Source organism: Eurosta solidaginis, chromosome 3, assembly GCF_040869045.1.
Source record: "Eurosta solidaginis isolate ZX-2024a chromosome 3, ASM4086904v1, whole genome shotgun sequence".
NCBI classification, from domain to species: Eukaryota; Metazoa; Arthropoda; class Insecta; order Diptera; family Tephritidae; genus Eurosta; species Eurosta solidaginis.
The window spans coordinates 212,746,944-212,769,617 of NC_090321.1; the positions used below are offsets into that span (position 1 = coordinate 212,746,944).

Consider the following 22,674-nt stretch of genomic DNA (forward strand, 5'->3'; position numbering starts at 1 on the left):
GTGCTCAGCGAGCTGCATAATGGTCCAAGTGGAGGTCATCTTGGAATCACGAAGACGCCCGAGAAAATTAAGCAAAGATTCTATTGAGTTGGTTGCCGTCAGTTGGTCACCGAGTTGATTGCCAAATGCGAGGTTTGCAACAGAGCGAAAGGGCCCAAAACACGAAGTTATGGCCAGATGAAGCAGTATAGTTCAGGTGCACCATTTGAAAGGATCGCCATGGATATCGCAGGTCCATTTTCCACTAGCAACCGCGGACACAAATAAGTACTGGTGGTAATGGATTATTTCAGTAAATGGCCATGGGTATACCCAATCCCAAACCCAGAAGCGGAAATAATAGCAGAAGTGGTTACAAACGATTGGGTTGCAAGGTATGGTGTACCAATGGAGTTACATTCTGACCAAGGCAGGAATTTTGAATCAGCTTTGTTCCAAGAAATGTGTAAGAAGTTGGGCATTCGAAAAACACGAACAACTGCATTCCATCCTCAGTCCGATGGTATGGTGGAACGTTTCAATAGAACATTGGAGGATCATTTCAGGAAAGTAGTAGACAAGTACCATAAGGAGTGGAATACACACATATCATTATTATTGATGGCCTACCGATCGGCAGTACATTAGACAGCGGGCCAAACTCCCGCAAAGGTAATTTTTGGCAATGACTTCCGACTGCCAGCTGATGGGATAGATGCCGATGTGGAGAGAAATGTCAAGAAATCCACTGGTGTCTTGGAAGAAGAGCTGGGAGAGATACACGATATGGTAAGGCAACGAGCAAAGATTATGAGTGACAAGATGAAAGCGATGTACAATAAAGCAATTAATTCGGAAGGGTTTCAGGAAGGAGATTTGGTGCTGTTGTACAACCCACAACGAAAAAAAGGTTTGTCCCCGAAATTGCAGTGTAATTGGGAAGGCCCATACAAAGTTGTAAAACGGACCAACGATGTAGTGTAGCGCATACAAACCATTGGCAAACCACGAACCAAAATGAAAGTGGTTCATTTGGAAAGACTGGCCGTGTTTAGATCGTCCTGATCAGACTTAGGCGGAGGCCAGTTTGACGAATATTAGCAACACTAAGGGAAACTATCATCTCTAAGCCGATGCTAAGCAGTGACTTGTATGCACATCAGTAAAAAAATCATTATGTCTACACATATGTACGTACACGCAGCGGAGAAGAGACGCACAAACACATGCAGATATCTTATCTGAGATGCTCCCAAAAGTATGTAATTATAATTGTGCTGGCATGTACACGCGCATATGAGAAGCTATAAACGTAGTAATTTTATAGCTGATAAACAACTAGTAAATTCTAGAAATGGAAACGCCTAGAAGATGCGAACGAGAAATCACAGAGCATAAAAGGCAGTAACAGTAGAGGCACGACAATCAGTTTGATTTAAGACGCTATCTGGCGAGCAATAGTAGTGTTATTTTGAAAGTAGTCTAATAAAGGCCAGCGATTCGAACGTTAGCAGAAGGTTTCAAATAAGAGGAATTGCAGTAAATTCGTTACAGTATTATATATTATAAAAAATTTATCATCTCAAAGACCGGGATTTGTTATTTTTGTAAATTGTACTATATTTTACATGTTATTATACGTATATGGAAAATGAGTAAATTGAGAAAAAGAAGATAACAATTTTTTAAGCCTTAAGTTTATGTCTCCTGAAAACAAAGCCACAATAATCTTGTTGAACTTTGATATTCAAATTTTAACATAACCACTGTCAAATTTCTGATGAGGAACATCATTAATTTTACAACCTAATAGTGCCGAAATCAGTTCAAAGTTTCAGATTTCTGTGTTATCGGTAAAGTTCCTTAAAACTCGAAAGCAAAATTTCCAAGCTCGGACGTATTTTAGAATTTTCACGATCTCTGCACCACTGAGCAAAGTTTTTTTCCCTCACGTTAATATCTCGCTGAGTTCCTATATTTGTTCCAAGTTTCAAGACTGTTACTCTCCGGGAAATTTCTCATAAATGGATTGCTAGAATCTCCAATTTTTTACGGAAATTGGCGCAAACACATCAAACGAAACTAATATCAAGGAAGTAACAAAAAGCATTAGTAAAACAGGGAAGCAAATATACGTAAAACTAAGTATAATTTTCCCCCATACATACCATATTTCATTACCACAGCATTCCACTAACAACTAAAGGCAACACTGTCACCCACCACTCTTTTTCTCACCAATCAAGATTTGCTCACGTTTTATGTTTCAGCTTGCGCAGCAGAGTCGCTCTTTTTGTTGTATTGGTGCGCATTCGGTTAGTACGAGTAGGAATGGAACTCATTTGTTGTTTGCCTCTCTGGGCCTTTGGTTGTTAATGATTTCGGTTACGCTGTGCATGCATTCACTTGCCAAAAACGTTTATAACAATTTAACTTGTTTTTGTGCATTGGCATTTTAGTAAAAATGCCGATAGTTTGAACGGAATTACAAAAAGTGAATTGAAATTGTGAAATTAAAAAAGTGTAAAAGAAATTATGGGAATTACAAAAGCAACGAAAAATAAGAGCAATGCAAATTTAGGTTAACTGATCCTGTTAAATGAGCTTATTAGAGGTTCTTAAAGCCACTTGTTTTTGTGGTAAACGATATTTGTTTTTATGAAGTGCAAACCAAACAAAAAAGGGGAAAAACATTAGTGGTAAAATAAATTAACAAAAACTGCATTGAAATACAAATAAATTGTGTAAATAATTTAATGCATGTGAAAAATTATGTTTTCATTGTTTTTGTTTTTACATATACTACATAAAATACCAACAACAAATTGGAAAAATAATACTCAGCACTTTTATAAATAAATTGTTTGCAGTCATACTTGGTTATTATAAAAAATTAATTATCAACTCAAAGAAAAAAACATATGCGCTGACAAACAGATAAAGAAACAAAAGCTGTGACGTTGAAGTGCTTGGTGGTGGAGCGTTTCGGGGTAATTAAAAAAAATGAAATAAAATGACTAACTAATAATAATAAAACAGAAAACATAGCATACAAACATACATTGGTCTACCTGTCGCCAACAAACAGCATTGTTGTTGTTTTGCTTTTCAATTATAAAGCAAAAAGAATAATAAAAATAAAAAAATAATTAAGTTTGTTCAACAAGTGTAACGGACAAAAGCGCACACCCGCAACAGACACACACCGCTACATCTGTATATCGTTACCTTGTGAATTAAAGGGTTAAGGTGTAAGGGAGAAACATACGCACACACACATTTAAAGGCATATTTGCATAAATTGAAAGTGATGGTGTGTTAGAACGGAAACGGAAATTTGAGTGCTTTTTAAAGTATTTTTGTTTACTTTTTTTATGGGAAAAAGGGATTATATTGTGCGAGTGAGACAAATTTCCAAATAAACAAGGAACAGAGTTGATATAAAGGCAAAAATAAAAAAAATTTTAAGTTGAATATATAAAAACAACTAATGCAATTCAATGAATAAATAAATTTTGTAGAAAAGATTTTCATTGAAATGCTAAATTAAATTTATTTAAAACAAATGCAATATACAACTCTGAAAAATCATTCTTTGTGTGTGAAGAATAGCAAAATAAAGTAAAACCTGCAAGAAATAATTACCAAAATAAAATCAAATAAAATAAGTACGAATTATACCAAATTTTTTTATACTCAGAAGTGAGTTGTGTTAACATAAACGTTTTTTTAAATATACACACCTGGGCAACTAATGTCGGGTTGAAAGTCAATGCGGAGAAGACGGATATGGTCTTGTTTACAAAGAGTTAAAAGTTCCCAAATTGGACCAGCCCTAAGTTAGGAGGGGTGACCTTACAGGAGAAACCTTGCACAAACTATCTAGGAATCATCATAGACAGTAAGCTGTCATGGAAGCTCAACGTGGAGGAGTGGATGAAGAAGGCCTCGACGGCACTTTATGCATGTAAAAGAATGCTAGGGTGTACGTGGGGCTTATCGCTCTCTCTTTCTCATTGGGTTTTTACAGCGATTTTAAGCCCTATTCTATACTATGGAGTTCTTGTTTGGTGGAAAGCCACACAAAAATTAACATACCTCAAAAAATTAGAGAGGGTATGCAGACTATCGATGCTTAGCATTACGGGAGCCCTGAAAACAACCCCGAAGGCTGCACTGTATGCCATTCTGCACATTCCACCTGTAGACCTGGTAGCAAAGAACATAGCATTAACAACTGCAACCAGGCTCGGTGCCTCGGGGCAGCTTGACCGCCGACCATATCGCCATAGTAGTATAGCGTCATCAATCACAAGGCGAACAGACTACCTGATTCCCTATCTGCGCTTTGAGGGAGATCTTAAGGCCACAATAGTGGTGGACGGTTGGCGCAAGGGTGCGTAAATGGCGAACGAGGCGATACATGTGTACACAGATGCTTCTAAAGTAGTGGAGAGTAGGGTCTGCGGTATACTGTGCTGATCCGGAAATAAACAGATCCTACAGGCTGCCGGATTACTGTAGCGTTTTACAAGCTGAAATATTAGCCGTAACCAAAGCAGTAGAAACCCTGAAGAGAATAGCTTAAGCTGCAACCGTGTTAACTTTTATATTGACAGTCAAGCAGCAATTAAGGCAATAATCTTGCATAGCACAGCATCTAAATACGTGTTAGAGTGTAAGCAGTCTCTGGAGAGAATCGGTACAGGGAGAAGCATACATCTATATTGTGTCCGAGGGCATATGGGAATAGATGGGAATGAAAAAGCGGATGAACTAGCTAAAAAGGGCGCATACCTTTAAGCTTGCTCCGTAGACGTCCCAATTAGACTGGGCGAGATTAAACGAAGGCGAGAGGTGCACATGATCGACCAAGCGGGAAAGGCGTGGGTTCAAGCGCGGGGCTGTAAAGTGTCGAAGATTATGTGTAGACTAACAAAGTTGCTTCTATCATTAAAAAGAGAGGATTGAGACTCATGACGGGTATTCTGACTGGACACTGCCGTCTGGCGTCACATGCCTTTAAATTAGGCTTGGTCAGTGATAGCATATGTAGGAAGTGCGGGTTGGAGGAGGAAATGATCGAGCACGTTCTGTGCTCGTGCCCTGCACTTGCCAGGATAAGACTCCAGCTATTAGGAGTGATACAGCTGTCAGACCTAGAAGCAGTAAGTGGCTTAAGTCCTAGAAAGCTTCTAGTATTTGCCAAGAGGACGGAGTTATTTTATAACATAGGTCCTGGTTTTTGATAGGGTTTTTCAGTTTGGTCGTTAAAACAAACTTCTGGTAACACTACGGACTCAATCAGTCTATGTAAGGACCTCATGGACCGGCCAGTTCAACCTAACCTAACCTAACCTGTGTAAAATATCGCTGATCTTTTCTCAGAGTTTTATTGAAGAATGCCCAGTGTTAGAATTTGCTAAAAGGGAAATGTACTTAGTTGGAGGAGGCGAGCCTTTTTTGGCTCTGAGGTACTGTTGGCAGGTTGAGTCACCCTATTTCACTTTGAAAAACACCAATTTGGTGTAATAAACTCAAACCTCAGTATATCTTAAACCATTTGCGATCAACAATCACATACAATTTCCGCGCTAATTCCCATTATTCCGCAAAAATATCACTTTATGCTACTCCTGGTTTGGAGAGGACGCGCTTTTGAGTCACTTCACAGAATTAATTCCTTCACATGCCACGTAAAGGCCCATATATTTCAAATTGGGATCGATTTATTCTTCATAATCAGTTTTATTTCATCCTCTGCTCTTCGCGAGTATATGAGTAGTGAAGTTAACAGACGGGAAACAACTGATATACAGTAATCTCTATGATAGGAATGAAGTCGAAGCCAATACAAATCCTTGAATGCCCATTGCCAAAAAATTCATCCCCTGTCGGAGCCAAGTTACAGCTAGTATGTTAGCTTAACAATTTAAAAGGTTTTTTCAACAAAAAAACCAAAAAAAAAAAAAAATCCTTTGGCGACTTACCTCCGAAAAGATTTAGGCCGAGCTTCTTTTATAATTTGCGTCGTGCCCATTTTTTATGTTTAATGCCGATTTCGAGCGGCAGCTTCAAGGCAGATGAATTTTCACTGAGAAGCTTTTCATAGTAGAAATACACTCAGGGTGTTTTCCAAACCAAAGGCGAATGGCGACCGGGCTATGTCCCGACAATATCCATCTGAAAAATACTTAATATTACATTCGAAACAGAGTTGGATTTGTATGAAAGGCCTGGTTAAATCCAAATAAGAGAGCTCGGTGCAATCTTTCTATTCTGATATTAGATCATTTTGATATTAGAAGCAGCGCCTGGTATGTTCCACCATACCAACCCTCCATAAAAAAGATCGGTTTGTTACCCCTGCCATACAACCAGTATACAACCTTGGTGAGAGTGTCAAAATTTGTCAGTGACCTCACGACAGTTTTTAAAAGCAACGAAGGCTTTTCTAGCTCTCTTCACTGTGTTTAGTTTGCATGACAGTGTGCTGACAGTTAATATTCAATGGAATTTAACCGATAACACCAGCTGGTCTGTTATATTGAATCACCACACACACGTTTCCTTGAAAATATAAAGTAAAGTATAACGAGGTCGTCAGCATTGTCAACCTCTTGACAGTCCCAGAGTTCTCGATTTTGGAGTAGTAAGTTTACTTCCATGACCCAGAGTAGGAGAGCTGTTTTAGTGAATCTGAACATATAATGGATAAACGTGACTTTGAGCATATTTCAAGTTACCTACCCGTTATTTTCTGGAACGTACCAGATAAATATTAGGAAAAAGACCATCAACATCGACAAAACTTCTCAAAACCTTCGAGGAGTCCCATTATGACTACAAGAAGAATATAGAAGCCAGCCAGCTGTAAGTAATTCCTAAAGATCTTTTCTTCTGAATTGAAGGTATGCCATCAGCCACCGGTAACTTTCAGGGCATAAACAAGTAAACAGCCGATGCAAAATCGCTTGATCTCAGCGTGCGTTCCCATCCAAAAAGGGTATTCGAATTGTGAGTGTCCATTAACTAACATCTTCTTCTCTTATGTGCTCAAGAGAGCCATGTTCCCTGAAAGAGTTTTCCTGAGCCTCAAGAATTAAAATATATAAAATATATAATTTTGAATTAAAATGTATCCCGTAATATGTCAGGTTAGATTGAATCGTCTGAACCTCACATAGACTGATTATGCCCATGGTAGTACACGAAGCTTGCTCGACGACCATACTGAAAAACCTTATCAGAACCTATATTATAACATAACTCCACCACTTTGGTAAATTCTAGAAACTATCTAGAAATTTTTCCACTTGTCACTCCCAATAGCTGGAGTCTTAGTATGGCGACAGCAGAACATGAGCTCAGAACGTGCTAAATCATTTCCGTAATATGCTAAAGTCAGATTTGACATATTTAGCCGACATTTTAATCCTCAAAGAGTCTAATTTTATTAGGTTTCAATTTTATTAGGTTTATTCACATATTATCTGCCTCCAATGTGACCGCCACAAGATAAAATGAGCTTTTGTTTTCTTTTTGTAAAATATAGAAGTTAGGTTAAAGTACAAATTGGTTCTTAATTTCCCATTGAAACGTGCAATACGTAACTATTAAAATGTTTTTTTTTTTAGCTTGTCTGGAATTAGGAAGTAAGGCATTCAGAGTCCCACTCGTTACTCCTAGAAAATGATAGTTTTTCGGGCTTGGGTGCGCAAGCTTTATATTTCATAATTTATGTACGAAAGGAATATTCGCCTATAAGTGATATAATTTAAAAATTTCTAGAATTACTAGATGAAGAGAAATCACATACGCAATGATAGCACAATTGTGCAAAGCAATGCAGACGCCTGACCTGCCTCTAACCACGACTGGGTATAAAGATATTTGCATATATGCGACTCATTGAGCCACATTCATTCACAGGGATTTATTTTATGTTTCAAACAGGTTTCTTCCATTAAGTCATACAAACAACTGATACAAACGATGGATTAATTCACAAGATACAGCAATTAAAAATAAAAAACAAACGTAATAAAATTAAATTTTAAATAAAAGTGATAATATAAAGAAAACAACAAAAACAGTCTTATAAAAACTCGATCGATGGAATGAACGATATATGCTAATTGGATTCATATCACAACTTTTCTGCGAATACTTCAAGCAACTGAAAAAGAGCCTTCGAGCAAATATAACCACAGTTAATGCAAATTGTATGTGCCCAAAATTTTAAAAATAAAAATTGTTAAACAAAATGCTTTAACTAACAAAGTGTGGAGGTACCTAATAAATTTTATGAATTCTCAAGAAAAAATTTTATAAAATATAAAAGAAAGAAGAAAAGAAGCAAAAAAATTGTAGCATACATTAAGGCGCCGATATGCAAAAATAAGTTAAAAAAAATAGTGTCAAATTAAATCATAAATAAATATACAAATCATACATAAACAAAACTGTTGAACATGCAGTTTTAGCAACAAGAAAACACAAATTATAACAACAACCAAACCATCTTTTACCCTCAATCGCCTGTATGTGCCTCATTACAACATGTCGCAAAATGCTGATCATGGCTTTATCGCCAACAATTTAACGTCGCTAGCGCTAGCAGTTTCGTTTCTCTTGTCATTTTCGTTTTGATCGTCGTCATCGTCGCTGTTGAATTTATTTATTTTGTACGCGTAATCAAATGACAAGAACCGCGTTCGTGTTGATATCGCTGCTCGCCGCGCCTAGAATTTCATTTTTTGTTTAAATGCATTTGTAAATCACACTTTACGCTGGATTGATCAGCGCCACCAATAACAAAAATAACTTATAATAACAAAAAAAAAAAAAATTTACAAAAACAAAAAATATACTGCTATTAGGTGAACTAGTAGGGTGAGCGTGGTCTACTATAAACGTCGTCGTCGTCGTCGTCGTCGTCGTCGCGTTACGCTTGATCGAGCCAGACAAGGCAGAAATTAAACGAAAAACTGAATTGGCATGCAAAAGGAAAAAGTATGATAAAAGTGAAAAATTAGTTATACATATTTGCTGCAAGAAAAATTAAGTTGTTTTAATTGGTGTTAAAATTAAAAAAAAAAAGAAGAAATTAAATCAAACTAAGAATGAAATAAAAATCTTAGTGGATAGTTAAAATATAAAAAGTAAATTTCAGTTAAAGGAAAAAAATATATACATATATAATTCAATAATAGTGCAGAACATAAAAAATTACAAGAAGCAATAAAAAAAGTTAAAAGAAATCTTTAAAATTGTAATAAATCGGAAACACAAAATTTTCGTGCTACCAATTTTATTTTAAAAATTTCTTAGTGCGCAAATGAAAATTTAAATTTAAAAGTGTGACAATCAGCTTTTTTTTATCAAAATATAATATAACACATATTTAGTGATAAAAGAAATTCGTCATTGTTTACATTTTCACCAATCAACATGGATTTGTACATGCGACAACAACAACATTGCTCACATGTGATCATGTGGCTGACTTTGGGATTATTCCTTTTGATTGCTGTGCAACGCAGCGACACTTCGATTACGGCTGGCTATGTGGATCATGGCGATATGAAAGGTGAGTGTGGATTAAGAAATAATGGGTTCATAAATCGTTGAAAATACTCTAATAGCGAAGCTCCATAGACATGTGTAGACGTGTGCATACGTAGGCTTTTCTAAACGTTTTCAACCTCCTCCATAGTAAGCATTTACATGCTTTTGACAGTTTAAATCTGCGTGCTATGGAGTTCCCCTTTTAGATATGAAATTTTTGTTTGGCGCAGTCTTGCTTTGTTTTGATATCGCTTAGTGCACACATATGTACATATGTCTGCCTTAAACGAATTCGATGCTTTCAAAGTTAGCTCTAGAGTGGAAGACAGTACAGGGGATAATTTCGGTTCGACTTCGCTGTAGAGACTATGTTGGGATGAGTGCGGTTTTAGGATATTCAAAGCCTTCAAAGCATTCAGTACCAAATCCATAAAATAGGAATTAGTGTACAGCAGCGACCATGAAATTAGCAGAGGCAATTTCTATCGAATTTCGTGAATTTAAATCATCATTTTTTGTTTTCGACAGTTTAGAAGAAATTTTATAAATTTTGTAACGGACATAATGTCCTATTTAAAAGCGTTCTCAAAAAAACTCGAATATTCGAGAAAATTTATGTGGAGTTCTCTGAAAATACGCATTAATTTTTGAAAATTTTGTTTCCGAAGGGTGTTTACAATTTTCTTCCATATATAAAATTGATTGTGCTACAAAACTGCGTACTCAAATAAATTTAGAAAATTCTAAATAAAAAGTTCGAAATTTTAGTCAAACTTTAATTCGCAGAATTCATAAAAGCTTTTTTTTAACAATCGAAAATAAAAAGAGAAGATTTTAATTGATGAAATTTGAAAAAAAAAAAAAATAAATAAATGTAAGGCGCGATAACCTCCGAAGAGATCTAAGGCCGAGCTTTTCTTCCAATTTGCGTCGTGCTCCTATTTTTTTTTCTACAAATTGGCGGGATGGGACCTACTTGTTTAATGCTGACACCGAACGGCATCTGCAAGGCAGATGAGTTTTCACTGAGAGCTTTTCATGGCAGAAATACACTCGGAGTGCTTGCCAAACACTGCCGAGGGGCGACCCCGCTTAGAAAAATTGTCTTCTAATTGAAAAACCTTATCTCTAAAATGTTGATGTTGCTTTGCCCGGGGTGTGAACCCAGGGCATAAGGTGTGGTAGGCGGAGCACGCTACCATCACACCACGGTGTTCACTGATGTATGTATATTTCCTATGGGCAGTTGTGGTAGTTTAAAATGATACTTTTGTATAAACCTCCTAAAGATCTTGGAAAAAGGGTTGGTGCCATTTTCCTTCGATATACTTGTTAATATTAAGGCGAGATGTGAAAAACATAGGCAAGGGGTAAGGAAAGGGCAAAGCTAAAGTAAGAGGAAAGATAAAATAACGATGCCAACGGAGAAAAAGAGGCGAGAGGGAAGGAAGACAGATATAGATAAAAGGGGAAGGGATGGCGGACAAGTAAAGAACATAGGAAGAAATAGGGTAAGAATGAGGAGAGGCATAATTGTTCATAAATTAAATTTTAGGGGATGGTTCTCTTGTACCGATGAGCCTCATGTGAGATGAGCATTCGCACGGTAGCGAGGATCTTCTGTCGGTAGCGAATGGCAGGAAGTCTACCAAAATTATTGGGTTTATTATGGCGAGTTTAACCTGAGTAATAGGAGTTTTGTAGTATCCAATGCGAGTTCATGTGTTGCCTCCCTATACACTGGAAAATACTTACTGGTGCAGTTACGTATGCTAGGCTAAATTTTTGTTAGCAAAAGGCACGTTTATGTAAGTTCAAGTGAGCTTCAATACTCTGTGGGGAAGTCTTCTAACCACCTTTTGTCATGGAATGGCCTGGGAGATTCTTTTGCATGCGTTTTAATCTGCTCACTACTATCGACCAAGTATCCTCTTGGTGGTCACTAAACATCCATTTGGTGCTGAGCTTATTTGAGAAGGTGACTACCAAGCTAGGCCACTCCATCATACTCGGTGTAAGTGCTAGCTGGGGTGATTTTATCAGCAGCGTCTGATCACCATAGATTGCCGCTGCAAGCGGAAGTATGGCTTCGACGCAGCGGATCGCTATAAAAATATGTAACACAGTATCACATGCCCGCTGATTTAAATAATTAACTATAGGTTATATGTCTCTCGAAATTCGTATTGAAACTTTTTTAAATTTTTTTTCGGAAGAGTATTTTGACTTTCGTCTATGTAAGAAATATGAAACATATAAAACACCTTTCGGAAAATAAAATTGTCAAAAATCAACAGAAACTTTGATAAACCATAACTTAAAATTGTTTGGCGTACAGACTTCCATACTCAGAGAAAAAAATGAAGAAAACTCAAAATTGAAACTACGAAATTTTCCTAAAATTTTCTCGAATTTTTGAATTTTTTCGAAAACGTTTTTGAGATTAACTTGCACAGTTTCATCAGCAAAATTCATAGAAATTTTTTCCCAAACGATCGAAATAAAAAAATGCATTTCACAAAATCAGTTGGCTGCTTTAAAATAAAATAAACAGAATAGTGCATGTTAGTATATTGGAAATCCACTTGTCGTAAGCTTGTAGATAGTTTCCTTTTCTGTTCTAAGTATGAGTCGGTACTTAATACAGCTCAACTTAGCAGGAAATAAAAAAAAAATTACACAATATTACGAACTTTCCATCATTAACTGGGCGAGAAGATTTAATGTAGCATTGATTTGGAATTTTTTAATATTCGACTCATAATTAACGCATTAAATAGTAATATTCTTTCTGCAATTATCTGAGAATGTGTTGTGTGTATATTTGTACGAGTCCATCCAATAGCTACATTCGCCTCATCAATATATCAATCAGAGATAATTATGACAGAAATTCAGATATTCTCAGTAATGACGAAACTCATTAGCTATTATGAAGATTTGTAACATCCTTGCAATGCAGCTACACAATCTCCAGGGAGATAGATATAAACAAACATATTGGTCTATAACAATGCAACGGATTATCTTCTAACTACATACAAGGTGGCAATGCATGTCCCTCATTTTCATTCCACTTGCACGCTTCCATATCTCTAAGCATCAACAACCGTTGTTAGAAAAATTTCAGGAGATTCAAATAGACCATTTTATAGCAAAAGGTATGTCTGATTACCAACACCTCTTCGATCACATTTCGACATAAGGTGAGAGCGGCTGTGAAAAAAAACTTAAATAAAAACATACACAAGCACACTACCATCTCCTTCGACAACCGCTTATACTTAAATAAAAACATATAAAAAAAACTCATCATTGAAATCCGCAGATCAACAGATCAGCGTATCAAAGCATCAAAAATACAAACTGAGTACAAATAGCAAACAAATAAAAAAAGAAAACCAAATCAAAGCAAGAGCATCACAGCAGGCAATAAGAAAGCCAAATGCATATGAAAAACATATCCTTACAAAAACAAAGATGAAATGTGAAATAATATTAAAATAAATAAATGCATCTGTTCCACTAACAATCTGCGCTTTTGTTGTTGCGCTTATTTCATATCCCATGCATGGTTTCATCGCTCACCTGTGGCTGAAATGGCAAGCAAGAGCGTAGAGTAGGTTCGCCGAAATAAACCAAAAACAATGTAAATATCAACCACCAGTGATACCAATTCACACACCAGTATCTTGATATATACATTTGTTTGCGTATATGTGTATAAGGGTGGGCCTTGAAAAATATTTCTTTGTTTCCTTTTGGTACCATGGAAATATTATTCAGGACATCCAAAAATATAGCCTAGATCGTACTGGGAATCACATACAATTTTAGGCTAAACTAAAACTTTGAATAAATACTAAACGAGTCACCTTAGCAATTTTAACGCTAAATTTTCAATGTTCAATAGCTGCTTTTTCTTTAAAGAGAGCTTTCAAAAAAAGAAAAATTAAAAAAAAAATAACAAAATACATGGAATGCATGTCTTTGTTTGTATGTATGTCACCCTGCCGCCACGCTATTATTTAGTTATTTTCGTTTATCTGAGCTCAATCTTCCCTACAAAATTCGAATCTATAATTATTTCATTAGTAGCTAATCGAATGCCTAATGAAGTCAAAAGCACAATGCAACTCTGTTGGGAGCGTTCAGTTTCTTAGTTTTTGGTGTGTTCAGTGCTTAAAAATGTCATGCATGGCGGAACGATACAAGGTGGCCGCATCGAACAGCTGATTATAACCTTTTTTTATTTGAGTTGATACATCAACTTCCGGCGCAGCACGATTTTGACATTTGTCCATCGAATTTACAAAAACAAAGTACATGGAATTCTTATTTATGTATGTAGGTATGTCACTATGCTGCCACCTTGTATCGTTCCGCCATGATTGTATGTCATATAGCATTGTCATTTTATTCGCTTGACATTTCATCCTTCATACTAATCGAGCAGATACTTCTGTGTGAAAGCAAAAAATTTACGATTTCATTAGAAGGTGAAATGAGATCATTAAGTTTCTGTGTGAAAACAGTATAAGCGATTTCATCTCCAAGAGGTTACTCAACTCAACTAGATTATTTTCTGTTGTTGCTTTCTATGCAAATCAATAATCTACCTAGCGTTTTATTTTCACTAGCTTGCAAAAAAGCGGCTAATATAAAGCTTCTTATTTGGGTACTAAGGGTCAGAACTCGGGTACACATGTCATAAAAACTTGAAAATTTTCCATACGATGTGTATGGAAAAACAAACCTCTAAACATTAAATTAAAAAGTTGAAATTCTTACTCTTACTCTTCTCCTGCATGTCCTGAACAATATTTTCATATAACCGAAAGAAAAAAAAATATATTTTTTTTGCTCACCCTAGTGTATATTGTTGAGAGTACGCATGTAACTGTGTATGTATAAATGAACATTCCAGCTTCAGGTTTATGATTTACCTGTTCGTTAAACAAACTGTGGATTTCCTGCAGTAAATAAGTACAGTGCAGTGTACAGGTAGTTGGCGAAGATTTTGTTGTTGTTTTTTATTATTTTTTGTTGCTTCGGCAATGCTTATTAATCGAGCAGGATAACCAACAGTCGTTGTGTACATTTTCAATTTACCTTTACTACCTTTCTCTTCTTAAACTCCTACAATCACATACAAATGCTACACAGTAAACATTTTTGCTAAATAGTTCTCAGATGTATGTATCTCAATTGGGTCCTGCTAGCTTCGCGAAATTTAAGGATACACTTCTTAGTTGGGATTTTGGGTAGTTTCAAATTGCGAAATTTCATATTTTCAAATATCTACGACAGGATATGAATCGATACGACTAACCACTGTTTCCCGATTTGTATTAGTTTTCTAATTTAGAAACGTCTTGCTTTTAAGCTAAACTCAAATATGACCAGATTTAAGGGGTTGATAAGCGTAATTCACAGTTTCCGCTACTTCATATATATATTTAGCAGACGAGGCTTTGGCGACTCTAAGTTTCTCTAGGAACTAGTGGTTGTGGCGGGATATTAAATCGCTCCCGAGATGGTCGGACTTGTACCTTAAAAGGGTTTGTTAACGGGACCTACCGAATCTATATGCGGAAGAGGACCATAAACATCGAAAACACTCCCCAAAACCTTCGGGGAGCGTCTTTATCGCTACAACAGCAACAACCAGAACGCATTGGAATCGGAAAGACTTTTAAATTCTTTCACCTTACTAACTTCAGCTGAAACTAAACGTTTGACCGGAGTCCGAAATGAGTTTTGAAGAAAGTTCTTGGATGCCTCTCAATAAATTATAAGATTAAAGGTGAGAAGTGTTTCGGGGCGCAAATAACTGTTAAACTTATAAGTAGTTTTTCTTACAATTTCTCTCAGTAGGAAACCTTACTTTCTCATCAGAGCAATGTTAGGTTAGTTTGAACTGACCTGTCCATGAGGACCTCACATAGACTGAATGAGTTCGTAGTGTTACAAGAAGTTTATTTTAACGACCAAACTGCAAAACCCTATCAAAAACCAGGACCTATGTTAAAAAATAGCTCCGTTCTCTTGGCAAATACTACAAACTTCCTAGGGCTTAAGCCACTTACTGCTTCTAGATCTGACAGCTGTATCACTAGTAATAACTGGAGTCTTAACCTGGAATGCACAGGGCACAAGCACAGAACGTGCTCGATCGTTTCTTCTCCAACCCGCACTTCCTACATCTGTCATCATTGACGAAGCCTAATTTAAAGGAATGTAACGCCAGAAGGCAGTGTCCAGTCAGAATACCCGTCCCGAGTCTACAATCCTCTCTTTTCAATGATAGAAGCAACTTCGTTTGTCTAAGGTTGTAAGACCTACACATAATCTTCGACACTTTACAACCACGCGCTTGAACCCACGCCATTCCCGCATGGTCAATCATGTGCACCTCTCACCTTCTCTTAATCTCGTCAAATCTAATTGGGTCATTCACGGAGCAAGCTTCAAGGGATGCGCCCTTTTTAGTTATTCTCATATGCCCTGTGACCGAATATAGATGTATGTTTCTCCCTACCCCGATTCTTTCCCGAGACTGCTTACACTCTTACACACATTTAGATGCTGTGCAATGTGACATTATTGCCTTAATTGCTGCTTGGTTGTCAATATAAAAGTAAAACATGGCTGCAGTTTAAGCTATTCTCTTCCAGTGTTTATACTGCTTTGGTTACGGCTAATATTTCTGCTTGGAAAACGCTACAGTGATTTGGCACCTTGTAGGATCTGTTTATTTTCAGATCAGCATAACATACCGCAGACCCCACTCCTTCAACTACTTTGGAACCATCTGTGTACACATGTATCGCCTCGTTCGCCATTTGAGCACACAACCATCCGTTCTTTTAATTACGCTAAGCTTTCTACTTTTCTCATATATTATTATTTCGACGAAGTTAGATACTATCTTTGAAACATCTGTATTAACTCATATTGTTTTCTGACGCGGTTTTTTTTATCTACTAAAATATCAATTGTAGACCGTTAATGAGCCCAACATTGGGCACCATTTTTTAATTTCTCATAAATACAGTACATGGGCGATACGAAAAGTATGAAGGCTATTTGAAACAGACTCAGATATGAGAGATGTTATGAATAATGCAATAAGTATAAAAAAATTTTTTTTTAAATAATAACATGAAAATAACAGTTTCACCAGGCACAAATAATTGAAGAACTTTGCGTGTATGAGAAATGGAAGTTCCAGAATATTAAATTTTTTTATAGTCCAGAATAAAGTAAAACAGCATAAAAATTAATAAAAAAAAAAATAAAAATCAGAAATTGGTATCTAGATTTTCCGGAGGAATAGGGCCAGCCAAACAAATTTTTTATGTCCTAATATTAAACCGAAAATTTTTCTAAAAAAATGAAGGCCTTTAGTTTTGTTGATTTTTTGACTGCATGTGTAATTCAATCACATTGGTCCAATTTTTCCTTGTGAAACGCAGAATAACTCCAAAGATGTCACACCTCTGCGAATGATAGCAAGAAATGACAGACGATCAGTAAAATATGCATCGATGTCGTAGTTCGTATAGTTTTTTCGGTAAAGGACCTTACTTTATTGAAAATTTGAGATCTGTTTATTTAAAATAAATTTTTCTCTCTTGCTAAAGTTTTTATTTATTTTTTGCTTAAGATTGCCTTTTAAAAGTTAAACTTTACGGCAAGTCGAATCGGAATTTAACATTTTCTCTTATATATTAAGTAGCGTTGAAAATTAAAAAATGCTTTAAAAACGTTTTCACACAATAAACAATGGGGTACTCTTAGCTTAAAATAACATACATGACAATGACAAATAACACCCATTGTTAATTATTGTTGCTGCAAAACCTGTTAAGAAAGACCATACGACATCAAGAAATGCATAGCTTTCGTTATATCTATATCCCTGCAGTCAAAAGCCAAAGTAGCCAGCAAACATTTTATGTAGTTCATTGACTAGAATTTTATGGAGTTATTCATACTAGTCAGCTTTTGAATAGTTGATTGACTATAATTTTGTGGTGTTATTAATACTAGATAGTATTTGAATAATTTACTCGACTAGAATTTCGTCTGTCGGACTCGAGGAAATGCGCGAGTGCTTTTTGTAGCCAATTTGCAATGCATATTTCAGTTGACAATGCTAGATATCGTCGAAACCAACGGGCACATAAACACAAGCATGCCGAGTCGCACCTCACCCTTGCCTCAACAGAGGTTAAAGAAGCCATTGAATAGGCCAAGCCTTCCACATCAATATTCCCAGACGGAAAACCTGAGAGCATCAGCAGCCTAGCACATATTTTCTACTTGTCGTTAAAAGCCTTTGCCATTCTAGAATAACGGAGAATGGCAAAGATAAACCCACTACCAAAGACCGGAAACCCAGCCAATATCTGATTTCAATGATGCATAGACTGAGTAGTTTGTCAATTGGCATGATGCTGATGCAGAGACTGGCAATTGATATTTCGTAGGACATCGCCGTGTTAAAAATACCAGTTGCTAACATGGAAGAATTACAGAACTCATACTAGTTGGGATTTTTAGCAAACTAGTATTCTTCTAGTATACAACTAGTTGGTTTGATTGCAGGGCGTGGGAGTGCAGGGTTCAAATCTCACACCCAGGAGAAATGGCTTTGAAGGGATTATGAAAGTTTAATCGAAACACGCTTCACCGTGTCCATTCTGATGTCGCGTAGTTTAAAATTTTCCCAAAATATTTATTAAATTGAGAATGTTTTGCGTTTGTTTATTGGGTTGCATGAATGTGTTTAATTGTGCGATGTATGTATGGGAATTGTGTTTGTATTCTTCTGTGCTTTCATTCGCCGGTTTGTTTATTCTTCGTTTGCTTTTAAATGCGTGGGTTCATTCATAACTGCCTTCTGTGCTATTTCTTTGGGCATGCTTGGATTTCTGTGAATTATTTTCTCATTTTTTACTACAGATATGATGTGTGTATGAAGAAAATTTTGAGGAAATTCAATGTCGTTAGATTCTTGGTGCCAACAAAAATATATAATATTTATTCGTAGACGCACTTGGGGTTATCCTGTTTAATTGCACTGATATAGAACATATGTATATACAGAAAGACAAATAAAGATAAATATATTTAGCTATTTACCTATTAAAGTTTCATACATATGTGTACTTGTGAATAGAACATGATGTTTGTATAGAGTTCTTAAAAAATATGTTTCGTGCAAATCAAACGTTGGGCGGTTACTACCTCTAGCATAGTGTTGAGTTCCTTTTGGCAAGCTCTTTTTTGACCGAATTATTGCTAGTGATTGCGCTTTGAATGTGCACTGACCCGTGAGAATTCATGCGACTTTCCCTTAAATCAACCTCGATAAAACTCTCCAAAACTTCCGGAGAGTATGCTCACCATTACAAGAATAAGAAGTCCATGCGAAGATGACAAGGTGGAATCATCAAGGCACAAGGCCAAATTTTACCATTCTCTATACATTGAGTGTCCGGTGGAATTATATCATTCCACAACAGCTATTTTCTAAATTAGTTAAGCTGACTTCTCAGCCCTGTGCCATAAAAATGAACCTCTGTTCTGAAAAGATTTTGCCATGAGGTAGCTGTCACTTAACTTAGCCTAACCTGAGGTCTAGGTAGATAACGAGAAGGTTAGTTTTGATGTAGTAATCATATTGGTTAGAAATACTAGCTCCAAGTTGGTCAGATCTAACTACCCGAATGATGTTTGTCTATACAAGAAATAGCCTGATTGACTTGATTTTAATGTTGTTGTTGTTGTAGATTAACGTCAGGCCGTTGGTGGTTCAGTGTGGTCATATTAAATTGTTCCCGAGATGATCGGACTTGTACCTTTATAGTTCTTGTTACCAAAACGATACCAGTTCTATCTACAATATCCGGCATAGGTCCATCAACATTGATAACACTCCATAAGGCCTCCGGAGAGTGTCTTCAGCGATACAACAACAGCAACAAAATCATTCCACCTAAGTATTAGTATATACGAGTTATCGATGAAAAAGATTATAGATAAGTCATCGAATTTTAGTGCAAAATTTTTAATCGGCATGCTATCGATTTGTTGTGGGAAAAGTATCAATCTGCTATCGGAAGTTATCGATTTGTTATCAAAAAGTTAGCAACTTGCTATCGAAAGTTCATCGATTTATTAATGAGAAGCTATCGATTTATCATTGAAAGTTATTGCTAAAGTTATCGATTTGTTATCGTAGTGTTAACAATTTTTTATCCGCATGTTTTCGATTTGTTAACTACGATCCATTGGTTTGTTGTGAAACCCATACTGATAAAACTTTGATATATAATCGATGATATGGATGTAACCCGCCGATAACAAGTCGATAAGAAACCAAAAAAAAAACATCGATGAAGACTCGGCGATAATAAGCCGATAAACCCTTTTTTTATTTTTCATGCCTATCTGCAATTATTTCTTTGTTTCATTCATTTTCTTTGTTTTTTAAATTCACGATTTTTGTTGAGCTAAAGATGTTCATGTCCTGCGCTCGCCAAGTCAAGGCTATAGCTATTAGGGGCAGCAGAGTTCCCAGCTCTCGAGGCAGCAATTAAACAAACTCCTATAAAACTTCTAGTATTTGCTAAGAAGACGCAGTTATTCTATAACATAAGTCTTGGCAACTGAATTCGGTTCTTTTGTTTGGTCGTCAAACAAATTCTGGTAAAACTATGCACACATTCAGTCTATGTAATGTCTTTATTGACCGGTCAGTACAACCTAACCTAAGAATGTTAGGACGAAAGCTGTAAAAATTTGTAGATATTTTTTTGCGCTAACCTTGGAGTGCTCTATAAAAAGTAAATATTTTGGCTGTTTTAAGAAGAATACATACTTCGAAATTCATTGTACAGACATATTTTTAAGATGAGCTTTAAATTTTGACTTTTTCAGCCTTTTTTTTTTGCGACCCAGTCTAATGACCAGTCAATCAGCTAGAACGTGCAAATATTATCAACAAATTCTCCGTATTCTTCATGCAATTAAAAGTGTCTTATCATTTCTAAGAACTCGAACTCTATAGTCATCATCTTTGAGTTGAGCAAATTAAATTGTACTCCCAATAATTGAGAATAAGCACTAATAGCTCACTGTTTCATTATTGCTATATTAATTCTGCGAAATTTTAATCAACTCGCTTAATGTCTGTAAGACACCATAGCATATTCTATTTAGGTCCACATTCTTATCAATTTGCCTGGCTATAAAGTAAAAATCACGATAACACTGTTTACATTCTTTATTTGATATTTTGCACTTTGATAGCTAAACACCTTTGTTGTTACTACTATAACTAGCAAAATAATTACATACATACCTACTAGACTATGTACATATGGGGTATTCCATCCCATTTCGACCAATTTTGAACCCGACCCCTTTAGAATTGGCTGAAAGTTTTTCTTCTTTTTCTAGCTTACAAAAGACGTTTTTCAGAAGTTTTTCAAATTTTTTCATCCAACTCAAAAAAAGTTATGAATTTTTAAAAAAACACCGTTTTTGTTTTCAAAATGCTAAAACTTTTTCAAAAATTGACCGTTTTGGATATTTTTTTTTTTAATTTGTTTTTAAATGTACTTTTCGGAAAAAATTCAAAAAAATTTTTAAAGTTTGTTTTTTTGTAATTTTTCAGTTTTTCGAGATTTTTCGAATTTCGCCGAGAATTTTTTTTTTTATTTAATTGAAAAAAAAACCCTTTAAAATTTTTTTGTATTTTTTTCGAAAAGTACATTTAAAACATATTAAAAAAAACAAATGATCCCAAACGGTCAATTTTTGAAAAAGTTGTAGCATTTTGAAAAAAAAAAACACCGTTTTCCAACTCAAAATAAGTTTTAAATATTTTGAAAAAAAACGGTGTTTTTTCAAAATGCTATAACTTTTTCAAACATGACCGTTTGGGATCATTTTTTTTTTTAAATATGTTTTTAAATGTACTTTTCGGAAAAAATACAAAAAAAATTTTAAAGTTTTTTTTTCAATTAAATAAAAAAAAAAGAAAAATTCTCGGCCCACTCCGGGATTAGTGGGGATGATTGCAGAATTGATTGAAGTTTTTTATAAGAAAAAAAGGGGCGAAATTCGAAAAATCTCGAAAAACTGAAAAATTACAAAAAAAAAACTTTAAAAAGTAAATTTAAAAACAAATTTAAAAAAAAAAAGATCCAAGACGGTCAATTTTTGAAAAAGTTATAGCATTTTGAAAACAAAAACGGCGTTTATTTTTAAATTCATAACTATTTTTGAGTTGGATGAAAAAATTTGAAAAACTTCTGAAAAACGTCTTTCGTAAGCTAGAAAAAGAAGAAAAACTTTCAGCCAATTCTAAAGGGGTCGGGTTCAAATTGGTAGAAATGGGATGGAATACCCCATATATATGTACATAATTTATTATTGGCCTCGTTAAAAAGTTCACAAAGGAAGTAAGTGAGTCAGAGGTGGGCTTATAGAGATAAAAAAAGTAAAAGAGCTGCAAAAGTGAAGTGGGAAAAATGGGAGTTACGAGAACTTATAAAGTTACACACAAACATACATACATATGTACATGTAAGAAAAGATTTCACTTGCAACGCCTGTTGGCCTACCATATGATATTGTAGCTGAAAAGAAAACAAAGATTAAAATTTAAAATTAAGAAAAAAGCAGAGAAAGCCACCTACTTTTTTTTTAGCTAAACCATCAGCAGCTGCTGCAGTAGTAGAAATGGTGTTAAGGCATCACATAAAAAGTAAATAAAAAAGTATAATAAAGAAGCAAGGACGGGACTGTCTTTGGCTGTGCCGAAAATCACATACCTTTCATGAATGAAGCTGAACAAAGATGTGTTGAGGAACTAGTTTGCGCACAGACAGACTGACAGACGGATGGATGGACAGACCGACATAAGAACTTGGCTTGATCAACTCACCTCGACATCCTGGTAATACTTATTGGTGGATCTATCTCTTCTCCTTTAAGGACTACTTACAATTTTGGGACTCATGACAAACTTAATATAGGTACTATTTCATTTTCATGAAAGGTATAAAAATGTATAAACACCTTTACATGTACTAAAATAAGTAAATT

The 22,674-nt window shown here is 35.5% G+C and overlaps 1 protein-coding gene across 2 annotated transcripts in view; it reads left to right on the forward strand.

Annotated features, from left to right (window-relative positions):
* The first annotated feature begins 2,326 nt into the window (after positions 1–2,326).
* Egfr (epidermal growth factor receptor) overlaps positions 2,327–22,674 on the forward strand; it is a 416,007-nt gene continuing 395,659 nt past the window's right edge. The window contains exons 1-3 of one of the 2 annotated variants that reach the window (XM_067775006.1): positions 2,327–2,678; positions 2,824–3,647; positions 7,936–9,571. In XM_067775006.1, the coding sequence (XP_067631107.1) occupies positions 9,433–9,571 (139 nt within the window). In that variant the 5' untranslated portion in view covers positions 2,327–2,678; positions 2,824–3,647; positions 7,936–9,432. Of the gene's footprint in view, positions 2,679–2,823; positions 3,648–4,913; positions 9,572–22,674 lie in introns of those variants that run through there. The other variant, XM_067775005.1, reaches the window with a different exon arrangement.